This window comes from Gavialis gangeticus, unplaced genomic scaffold, assembly GCF_001723915.1.
Source record: "Gavialis gangeticus isolate Ggan-Ray unplaced genomic scaffold, GavGan_comp1, whole genome shotgun sequence".
Taxonomy (NCBI): domain Eukaryota; kingdom Metazoa; phylum Chordata; order Crocodylia; family Gavialidae; genus Gavialis; species Gavialis gangeticus.
Window position 1 is genome coordinate 18,505,318 of NW_017729011.1, and position 11,241 is coordinate 18,516,558.

Here is an 11,241-nt window from a genome sequence, read left to right on the forward strand (position 1 = left end):
ACAAACTGCAGCCCTGTACAGTGCTCTTATCAGAGCCAGCCATGTGACATGAGGTCTTCCCCAGATACAAGTGGCAGGCTTGCAGCACATACCTGACACACTGCGAAGCAGACCATGGCAATTAGCGGGGTAAACTTTGAGCCTTTCATTTGGCCAGAGTGACAGGAAAGCAAAGCCCAATTCAAACAACTACAAACATTTTTAGCTAAGGCCCAAAACAGAAGCAGGAAATATCCCCTTCACCTGATGCTGCCTCTCATGAGTGGTGATGATGAAGAGGTGACTTTAGGACAGTCTCTCAGTACATATATGAGGAGATGCTCTTTATTCTAGTAGAACAAGGCAAAACAAGACCCAGTGACAGAAAGTAGATGCTAGATACATTCAGTTCAGAAAAAACACAAAATCTGTAGCAGTCAGAGCAACGAACCATTGAAACAACTGTCCTATGGACTTTGTGGACTATCACTCCTATCACTTTGTGGACTCCTATGGACTATCACTTGAAGTCTTTCACTCAAGTCTGGATGCTTTCTGGAAATTTGACAAGATCACCCAGAAATCACAGGCTCAATGCAGACATTGCCGGGCAAAGCTGTCTGGTCTGTGCTATGTAGGGGGTCAGCTTAGGTGGTCCCACTTGAACTTAAAAATCTATATGAATCCATCTATGTATAGCCTGCAGCACAATGAGACTCTGATCACAGCTGGTCCCTCCGGGCAGTAATGTAATACAAATTATATGTGAAGACTTACAAATTGCCTCTTGTGGAGGTGCATAATTAGCAGTTGAAATTGGACAAGGATCCTCCTTTGCCCTCCTGGTCCATACAGACCTTGGTTCTGACCAAGAGAGGAGCAGCACAGTTCACTATTAGAGGCAACTTAATAACTGAAGGATTCAAATCTCCCTTTAGTATGTTCAAAAGGTTTCTCTCTCAACCATTAACAATAGCAAGCAGAAAGTATTAGGTGACAGACCCTCAAGCTGGCAGAACTCCAGGCCAATGTGTTCAACCAGTGCTGAGTTTTGGAGGAAAGAGAGAGCATTGTTATGTTATACATTTTAAGGGCATCTCAATGGGTTTTCTAACTTGTATTTTGGCAGGCTCTTGGGTGTCCCTCTGAGCTTGCGAACAGGACTGTGGAATGGCTCATCAAGGTGTCCACATTTGGAAACTGGGTCCTAACTATTTGAATGTTTGATGCTCTGACATTTAACAATGCTCTCATGTGACAACAGCCAGCCACCTCTTCCTGATTTTGTCTCATTCCTCTGCCAAATGAGCCTTTTTCAAAACGTTTCCTTGGAAACAGGCAGCTTAACCCTTTCACCCCTGCTGCTACCCTCTTTGCTTTACAGTGCAGGATTAGTTCTGCGCTCTGTCATCTTTGCTTCCCTCGGTAGGTTGTCTAACTGCTCCAATTAAAGAAGCACCCCTCAGGTGTTATTTGGAAGATGATTATAAGCACATATGTTTCTGCAGGGTGTATGGCACCTGCTACTTGCAACTGTTGGCATCTGATTGTTGTTTCCCAGGAGTTGTATTTTTTTTCTTGTTCCAGGTGAATGGTCAGGTTGTGAGGCTCTACAATAACTAGATCAGCTTCTTGTTTCTTCCGTGCAAAGCATATGGTAACTCCAGCCTGCCTCCTTGCCTGGGAAAATAATTCACCCAGAGTCATTGCATGAATAGTACAAAATGAAATCACTCATTTTGCTAGTTACACGTTAGATGTTACTGTACAGTTCCAGGAGCTTGGCAACTTCTAACCAATTCATCTCACAGAGCTTAGGAAAGTTGGAATGGGCTAAATGGTGGGATATCCACATGGGCATCTCGACACCAGCTTTCCTTTGTCAGGAAAGATTAAGAAACCACCGGAGATGTGTGAACTAATGAAAAGGTTCAGAGCTTGTCCCTGGCTGGGAAAAGTATACAGAAGTTCAGCTGCTGGTCTGAACTCAATTACATCTGCTCTGGTTGTTTGGGCCTGCCAAACTTGGATGGAAATTCAGGACACAGAAATTACCATATGGGTTCACAGCACTCATCCTTTTAGTCCACTAGCCTGCCCTAGCAGTGGCCATGATTAGCTGCTGCAATAGGCAATTAGAGAGTAACCTGCTCTTTGGGCAGGCTTCCAGTTGTCAGCAGTTGGCTTGTGAAGCCTGAGAGTCTATATTCCTTATTAAGCTCTCTTTTTAAAAATATTTATTATAGCTTTGTATGTTCTCCTTATCCATATTAGCATCCAGTCATGTACAGAATCCTGATAAATTCTTGTGTGCCATCAGCCATATACTGGTATTGGGACAATGTGTTCTACAGGCAAGTAACAAGGAGGGTTTTACTCATGGAACATTAAAACAAGGACATAAAAGGTGCTGATCCTTTACAGCCGGAGTTGAAGTTTGGCTTTTCTCACAGCCCACAGGAAATATTTAGCATGGGTATCACTAAGACAATCACAACCCAGAGAGGGGAGCACGTGTATTTAGACAGATTAGACATCAAGCTGATTTGTTCTTGTTCTCAACACCAGTGGTGACTCCAGAACAGCTGTTTCTGAAGTGCCTTAAACCATCCCTGAACTAAAAGAACCATCTGTGCTATCTCCATTATAAGTCCATAGAGGAGAGCCAAAAAGTCTGAATAGAATGCCCCCTCCAGGGGCAATAATTTGAGTGCTTCATTTCTGAAAAAAAAAAGAGAGGCCTCCACATGTCTGAAAGGCTCATCAACCCCTTGTTTTATTATAGTTTTTATTCACCATTGAAAATTGTATCAGGCAGACCTCAGGCAGGCTTGTGGGACAAGACGTACCTATTAAGATGGCTCTCCTGCTGAGCTGCCATGATCCCACTGGTTTCATCTGCCAGAATGGTTATGTGACACATCTCAGTGAAATCATACACCTTCTTGACCAGCCCTCCAATGACAGCTCCTCCATAGTAAAAGTCCCCCTCTCCATCAGGGATGAAGGTTGCTGAAGCGCTCTTTCTCTCATAGGAGAACCATCTTTGAGGCATGTTGAAGTAGCCAGGGTATAAGGCTACCACCACTTCTCCCAATGTCTCTGCCCCCCATGGGTTGTGGAACACCGTAGCAATAACCAGACAGAATACCAATATCCAGCAGCCCACCTCCCAGTGGATTGTTTCTGCAATATGCCTGTTTATTGCCTCCATTCTGCACATGGAAATCTCCTGCCAGTGGGAATATTTTTTGATAGGGACTGTGCAGAGGCTTTGGGCAGGCTGCAGTCCAGCTCCAGGAACTGCCTGGGGGTGGTCGGTGAAGGTGTAATAGTTCACCTGATAGCCTTCCATTAAGTGCTTCTCTGCTGATTCCAAGAAGTGGTCCACAAACTTTACATATCTGTGGAGACACAAAAGTGTCCAGGAATAGCACAGTTGGGGTGAAGGGTTGTTTTCTAGATTACTGGCAAATGGGAGAGTGCTTTAGTAGGAAACAGACTAGGTAAGAAGAGATTAGCCTAGATAGTACTATAAGTATACTGCAATTATAAATGCAGGTGGTGAGAATAAAATTGGGTTGGATGATGGCAGAGAGTAGAGGATAAGTTGATTACATCTGCCTTTGTCAGTTGACTATGTGGAATAAACTCCCACTTCCACAGTGCAACCTATCACTCAATACCTCTCAAAGAGGACCTGGGATCAACGTTTGAAAATGGTGTCTGCACTCCTGTTGTTCCAATAGTTTGGGGCTGAACCACTGTTATCAAGTGGACGTAAACATATTATCCTTCTGATTTGTGCGGGAAGGAATGACCAGGCAAGGAACAAGGAAGATATGAATCAGGCCACTGCTCTGGAGCACGCATAGCTCTTTCCATCACAGATAAGATCTCTTTTCAGACTGTCTAATGATTCTCCATGTATGTCCAGTTTGACAGGAGGAACCTGAGAAAGTCACTGGAGGACTCCTTGGACTTTTACTCACCATCAACACATTTCGTTTACATCCTGCGTTGCGCTATGTCTAATGGCGCAAGAATATTCAAAACTGAAAGGCAAACTAAACGGCTCAGAAGGTTGCTGCACTAACTTTTCACCTCTGGAATTGATCATGTCTCATTTAGATTTCATCAATGTCCTCTATAAAGTAACTAGGGGATTCGTATCCAATTTATCCATGTAGGGAAACTACTACTCTTGCAAATCTCTCCATGAGAAGTGTGGCTAGCAAAACTGACAGGTAGCAACAGAGCTTGATGCCGAGGGTGAGTGGAGAAGGAGAACTTGTACTGAACTTGTTTGACCTCTGGGGATAGAGCATTAGAACAGGAACTTGAAAGGCTTGTGTTGTATTCCTGCTTTTGCTACTGACCTGCTAAAAAACCTTGGGCAAATCACTTCACCTTTTTACTCCTCAGTTTCCCCTTCTTTAAGATAGAGATAAAGATGAAAAGTGCTTTGAGACCTATTGATTAAAAATGTTGTCTTGGTGTTACTATGCATGACTCTCACCTGCTTTTATCAATCCAGTCTCTTGTTGCCAAAAATACTAAGAGTCCTTTACTTTCATGAAGGGGACAAAGAACAGGAGTTAAAGGTGTTTTGTGCTACTGAGTATCACCAAGGTAGTCTGCTTCCCCACGTGGAACAGCTCCTTGAATTCCAGTTTCTCCTTCTTCTCACACTCACTCCCCTCAACAGGACGCTGAGCGATGGAAGCACCAGCATGGGGAAAGAGACCTTTACAGGGGAATGAGAACATTGCCCCATGAACCAGAGCCCCCGGGCTATTATTCACTCACTTTTCAATGGCAGAGGCAGTCATCCTTATGGTGAGGTCCAATGGTTTGTAAGCACTGTCCAGGATTTCTGAGCTGAAGGTTCTTTCCCAGACATTGTGGGCCAGCCATAGCATGACAGGTCAGCACATCCCTACACCGGTAGGAAGAGGAAAAAGTAAGTAAATAAAAGGTAAGTGGTCCCTGGAGCCTCAGCCCAGTAACTGTGCAAAAGAGACTGGAAGGAGAATAGAGAGAGGAATATTCAATGTATACCCCTTCAAGTTCCATTATAAACAAAATGCTCCAGTCACCCATCTTCACTCTTCCCTTCCAGACAACAAGAGTCTTCATAACTATGAATCTCCCCATCTGTTTTCATCCTCTCATAGCCTGAGGCATCCAGGCAGGAGACATCAGACCCTGACTCTCTGTTTCTAGGATGAAATTTGCTGTTGTCTAGGAAGGGTAACAAATAGCCTGTTTCACTGAAATTTCTTGTAAGCCCAGGGGATCCCTGTGTTGGGGTGAATTTTAACCCCAACAAGCTCCACATATGGGAAACCACACACCCCTTCCTTGTATTTGTTGCAGCCTAGATACAGATTGCTGTGCATCGATTTAAAATCTAGGTAATACTAAAATTACCAAATTGTCCTGTTGCCATGGTTATTAAAACACAGTTTGTAGCGTGACATTCTATTTTACCAACACAGAAAGGCAGCTTTAATGTGTTGAATCACTACTGACACTTTTTATGTTTGGTCCAACTTTCAAACATGTATCAAAGTCATAGAAAATCCATAATCTCTTCTACATGGGCAGTGTAAGCATTGAACAGACATGCAGAAAAAGCCCTGTTAGGCCAGACTGCAATGATGTGCTAATATTTCATCTTTTTTCCTCTAGGGAGGGCTCTTGGAAGAAGTCTGGGCTTTTTAAATGAAATATAATGTACAATGCTTGCTTCATCCTGAGCTGCTCAGACTCATCTCCAGAGCATAGCCCCCTGTTAATTGTTAACAAGATTTACTGGACACCTCATTTGTCCACATTCTGAGGCCATGCCAAAAGTGAGCTCTCTCCCCGCCCTATCTCCCTTCCATCATTTCCCAAGGGCATGACGCCATGAAAGTGGGGTCAAGGGAACCATAAGGAATAATTTGATGGCTGATGCAGTGGGTTCAGCCAGCCGGGATAAAATGAAGTCTTAAATTCCATTTCCTTGTAGAATCATGTAAGTCTGGGTATCTGGACAACATACAAATCAGGAACATGTGTGGAAGAAAAAAAATCTAAATTAGTTCCTTTTGGACAAAGCACATTATTTTAACAGGACTGATCCCTTCCCAGGTCAATTATTAGGTCTGATTTTAGTATACCTTATCAGTAAGTTTATTCCTTTATCATATGCTCTTTTATTTCAAAGGCCTTCACTGGACCTCTGACTGACTCATTCCCCAGGACACTGACACAATCAGCACTGTGTGTAACTGCCATTAACTCCCTTCAGGACACTTTTTGCAGCAAAGACTATTATAAAATACATCATGACAGACCTGATTCTCCTCTCACACCAGTGTAATTCCAATGGCTTCGTTAGAGTGACTCCTAACATACACCACCTGTGCAAGGAGAATGAGGCCCAGTGTATCCTTTTGAAAGAACAGCAGGTAAAAATAAGGCAAAAAAAGAGGGTTTAATTCCTTATTCACATTCTGTGTTAAAACAGTAGCTAATGAACGGAGCTTGCTGGAGGTGACAACCAAGTTGCACATTTTGGGCTTGCCCCCACATAGGAGCTGAGCATCCTCGAGTCTTCCCAGACACCAGGAAAAGATTACAGCCTATGCACGTCTCAAGGTCTTAAGTAGTCACAACAGAAAAGCACAATGGTTTGTTCCAAATCACATACCCGAGCAGATCTCCCCCTCCCTGGCTAACTGGGGAAGGCTTGTCTTTCAAAATGGGAAGGGAAAGATGCAACACACACAAGCATCAAAATAACTGGAAGACAGTCCACTGGCATGGAGACAAGGCACAGGATTACATAGGGCTGCAGTCTCCTACCACTTCTTAAGTAACTTGTTAGAAGCAATCTCATTGACTTCATTAGACTTAGACTTACTCAATAAGGGTATTGCAAGCAGGCCTTCCTTTTAAAGGATCCAATCCTGACAGAGGCTCAGCACCACAGCTTGGCATCAATAATGGCACAGCCTGCACAAGGAAGGTACACAGAATTGAGTTTTGGAAGGAACTTACTTCTGGATCCAGTGTCTTTGGCCGAGGATACAACAACCTGCAAAGAAGAAAAAAATAAATAGAGGAAGAGATGATCAGGTCTGAAGCAGAGCAGGAGAGCAGTTCAAAAGCCAGAGGGAGGGAACAAAACCATTGGTGCTTACTGGGGGAAACGCTGGATGGCTTCTTTTCTGTATATTGTGGCTTCATGGAGCTGCGTAACAGGGAGGAAGCAGGCAGAGTTCTCAGGACTGGACAGTTCAACAAAATGAAAACCAAAATTCAAAACCATGGTTTATGGAAAGGAAGTCAGTGAAAAAATAGAGTCTCATCAGTTCTGACTCTAGTTCTACTCTCGCAAGGAGTTTGAGAGAAATCCACTGGCAGAGGGACATCCTAAGGCATGTGTAAATAGCCCAGGGAGACTCCTGATGCTGTCAGCAGCCTAGATTCTGGATGGCAGAAAGGCAGCTGAAGCCACCATGCTGGGACTCCCCTGCCCAACAACTGTGCAATCTGTGCTGTGCCTTTTAGCAGACAAAGCACAGAACCTACTCCTGTATTCCTGATAATTGACATATCACTTCTTAACAGCAACTGCCCTGGGCTAGCACTGCTTTAACCACAGCATGGACAGAGCCTATCATTGCTGAAGACAGCAATACAACTATTTTAAAAGAAGCCCAGAGGTGACTTCCACCACCACTGAGCCACGGATTCACAGTCTACTTGGATTTCATTAGATGAAGCTGAGAGCCCTGAGCATTACTACTATCTACCAGCAGCTGCACTAGATTTGTTTAAAGGTGACATGGGCAGTTGCTGTGCTCACACAGCAGGTGGACTCTTTATGTAGCTATTCAATACACTTTGATTTTGCAGAGAATCTTTCCTGCTAAGTAAAATGGTTATTGAGTTAAAAAAAAAGATAAAGGGAGAGAACAAAGATGTAGAATTACAAGTGAGGGAGTTGCAAAGCAATTGTATTCAGCTCTTTGGGCCTTTATTAAAACTATGAGCATAATTACTTATTAAAGAAAAAGGAGGGTGGGGAGCTATTGAACCACCTGGAACATATTCCTGTATTAAAAAAAAAAATGGCTTTCAGTAAAATATGCATCTTAACAGACGTTGAACGTTCCAAGCTCAGTGCACTGAGCAACAACTGGAAAATGGCTAGATTCTACCCCTCTCTATAATTCTGTTTTCCTCATGAGATATTTTACATGGAGACAGGCTGTGACATGGAATGGGAAAAGAGAACATCCAGTGTTTAAGGGGAGTGGACCACGGTCCTGGAATTTCTTAGAGCAGGGCTCATGACATGTGGCGTTGCATTATATTAAAGTAGTTTACTCAGGGGCCAGGTAACCCAAAGCTATTCTTACTACTGAGTCAGACTGGTTTGACTATGGGGAAGGAAAGAAACATAATAATTCCCTTCCTGATCTGCTGAGTGGCCTCTTTCAGGGTCGAGGCTAAAGCATCCCTACCCTTCTGTGGTGCCTCCAGAGGCCCCACTTGCTTGCTTGAGGTCACGATGTGAACCAGGGTCAAAGTTCCTCACTCTTCTCAGCCCAGCTCCAATAGTCTGCACGATGCCCTCCCCAACCCTAAAGCTCTGGGCCTGCTGGCCTGTACCAGACAAGCTGTGGAAAAACATGAGCTGTGAGACCACGTGGGCAATGTGAGATATGTGAATGTGATGAATCTGCATGCGTGCAAGTTAAGTTACTTTCTGTTTAATCTGCTAATGTCAATAAGTGCCTACTTTACACCAAGTTTACAATATTTTCTGCACCTGCCAGTCTGGCAGTACTCTTTCCCATGCTTATGGCTGGAGTCATTTATTTGTGAATGCCTTGGACAAAATATAACAGGCAGATTTTGCCTTACTAAAAATTTAATCCTGGAGATATCTTGGGATTTTAGTCATGTTTATATAGTGCTATAGGGGTGTAGGCTGTATCCATGTTGGTCTAAATACATAAGCAGACAAAGTTCTTTGGGTGAATCTGGTATCTTTTATTAGACCAACTTAAATAGTTGGAAATTTATTTTTCCAACTAGTTAAGTTGGTTTAATAAAAGATTCTAGATTCACCCAAAGAACCTTGTCTGCCTATATGGTGCTATTAGATTCTTAGAAGAGAGCTGCAAAGTATCATCATTTTAACAAATATAAATACCAACAAACTAATAATTAATATGATTCTTAGGTATTCATCATATTTCTAGAATGTCTTAAGAAATGTAGTAATATATATTATTATAGTATGTATATTACTAAGCTTCTCAAGAGATTCTAGGAATACCATGTACACCTAAGAATCGTATTAATTATTAGTTTGTTGATATTTATATGTGTTAAAATTATGATACTGGAATATATATTAAACAATGTTCACAGCATAAAGAAAGAGCTTCTGTTTTTGGACTGTTGATCCATGATGTAGCTTACACACCACACTGAATACTTACAAGAGTTCTGGGCACGGAAAGTAACATGGAAGGTAGCAGATGTCTCAATTCCATACTGCAATCCTATACGTAAGAGGAAAAAACATTTAAGTAGATATTTCTCCAACATTTGGTAGGATTTTCCAAGGTTTTCTAGGTATCCTATGCAGACATTTAAATGATCACATAACTAGTTGTCTAGCCAATTCACTAGCTAATGCAGAATACAGTGGTATTCACCTTTGGAAATAATTTTTGGACTATAAAGTATTGCTACTCAGCTGTGAAACGGCATCTGAAAATACCTGAAGTCCACAAACACTCAGATTTAAATTAAAGGCTGTGTCTTGTTATTACTGTGTTACTTACAAAAGTCTTACAGAATTGCAATCTATAAATATATAATTTCCAATAGTTCTTAATTTTAGGGGCCCACTGACAAAACCCTGGGAAATCACCATTCATCGCCCATTTCCTTCATTTTCCTTAAGTGGCAAGCATCTAGGTGGACGCCATATACATATAATTGTATGTATATCTATATTTAGGGATAATATCACTCACTAGTGAAATGCAGTTACCTCTGGCATACTACCTGACAGCTCTTATATTAAGGGCAGAAACTCATGCGAAATATAATTAAGATTAATAAAATGCCTGTTCCAAACCTCCTTTCAAGTGTTTTTCGAGCTTGACTAGCAATTTTTGTATGTGAGAACTCTTAGAGTATGTCTCCAAAACAGTCAACAGTGCAACTGCATCTCATATAGACAACCAAGTTAGCTGTCTAGCTTAGATGCCAATAACAACACAGACACAGCAGAGCTCAGCATGCGCTGAAAAACCTACCCTAGCAGCTGAGTGAATAGTCATGTACCTAGTCCACTGCGAACTCTGTGTTCCCACAACTATTATTGTTATCTGTACTGAGCTGGCGGCTAGCTTAAAGTTACAATGGGTACATGTACAGGAGCTGCAGCCCTGCCTTTGACTGCAGCGTACACATACCCTTAGGGAATGAGTTACTTGGGTAAGTAAGATTGGCAGCTAATACTCACCAGACACAGATGGGAATGGTAAACAGAGAAAAAATGAGAACAGATCTCACCCCTTTTCTGCAGGTTATTTCCCTCAGAGTGGAGGAAAGGGCAAATTCTCAATCCTAGTAGCCCTTAACCTGCAATGGACAAAGAAAGGCACTAGTCTTCAAGCTGGATATAGAGATCCCAGAATAAGAGTCATGCTACTTCATCATGGAAGCATGCAGTGCTGTGGGGTGTATTTTATCTCATGCTTATACTTAATCTTTCTGAAATCAGGAAACCAAGGAGAGCTGGACTGCAGCAAACACAGGGTCCAGCTAGTCCAGGTTCTCTCTGTGCAGTGGTTTATGCAAGACGCATTAAGAAATCACCACAATTACCTGGCTACTTACCCCTGCATAATATGATGGGGGAAGCCATTTCTTCCTGACTGCAGCTTAGCTTCTCTCTTGAAGCTTGGTGGTTGAAAACCTTTCCAATTTAATCCTAGGTTGTGTAAATGTCACTTGTTCATATAAAGCTCTAACCCCTTGTTAAGACTTGTTCAGTCACTTGACTAAATGATATCAGATGAGACACTGAGTATATTGGCCAGTTTCCAGCATCAATAATTGCCTGTAACAGAACTTAGCATACGTGCATATGATTTCATAGATGTCATAGACATTAGGGCTGGAAGGGACCTTGGAAGATCGAGTCCAGCCCCCTGCCACAGGGGCAGGAAGTCAGCT

The 11,241-nt window shown here is 42.5% G+C and overlaps 1 protein-coding gene across 1 annotated transcript; it reads right to left on the reverse strand.

The window, feature by feature from the left end:
* Positions 1 to 324: 324 nt before the first annotated feature.
* Positions 325 to 11,147, reverse strand: GBGT1 (globoside alpha-1,3-N-acetylgalactosaminyltransferase 1). The gene is made up of 6 exons (XM_019510734.1): positions 10,526 to 11,147; positions 9,489 to 9,551; positions 6,893 to 7,066; positions 6,324 to 6,389; positions 4,789 to 4,923; positions 325 to 3,383 (listed from the first exon to the last, which is right to left on the reverse strand). The coding sequence occupies exons 5-6, from the start codon at positions 4,899 to 4,901 to the stop codon at positions 2,801 to 2,803; spliced, it is 696 nt and encodes a 231-aa protein (XP_019366279.1). The 5' UTR covers positions 4,902 to 4,923; positions 6,324 to 6,389; positions 6,893 to 7,066; positions 9,489 to 9,551; positions 10,526 to 11,147; the 3' UTR covers positions 325 to 2,800.
* Positions 11,148 to 11,241: the final 94 nt, after the last annotated feature.

Coding starts and splice junctions, on each gene's coding strand:
- GBGT1 (XM_019510734.1), bottom strand. CDS start 4,901: ATGCTATGGCTGGCCCACAATGTCTGGGAAAGAACCTTCAGCTCAGAA. Junction 3,384..4,788: donor ACTGCCTCTGCCATTGAAAA/GTGAGTGAATAA, acceptor GTGTCTCCACAG/ATATGTAAAGTTTGTGGACC.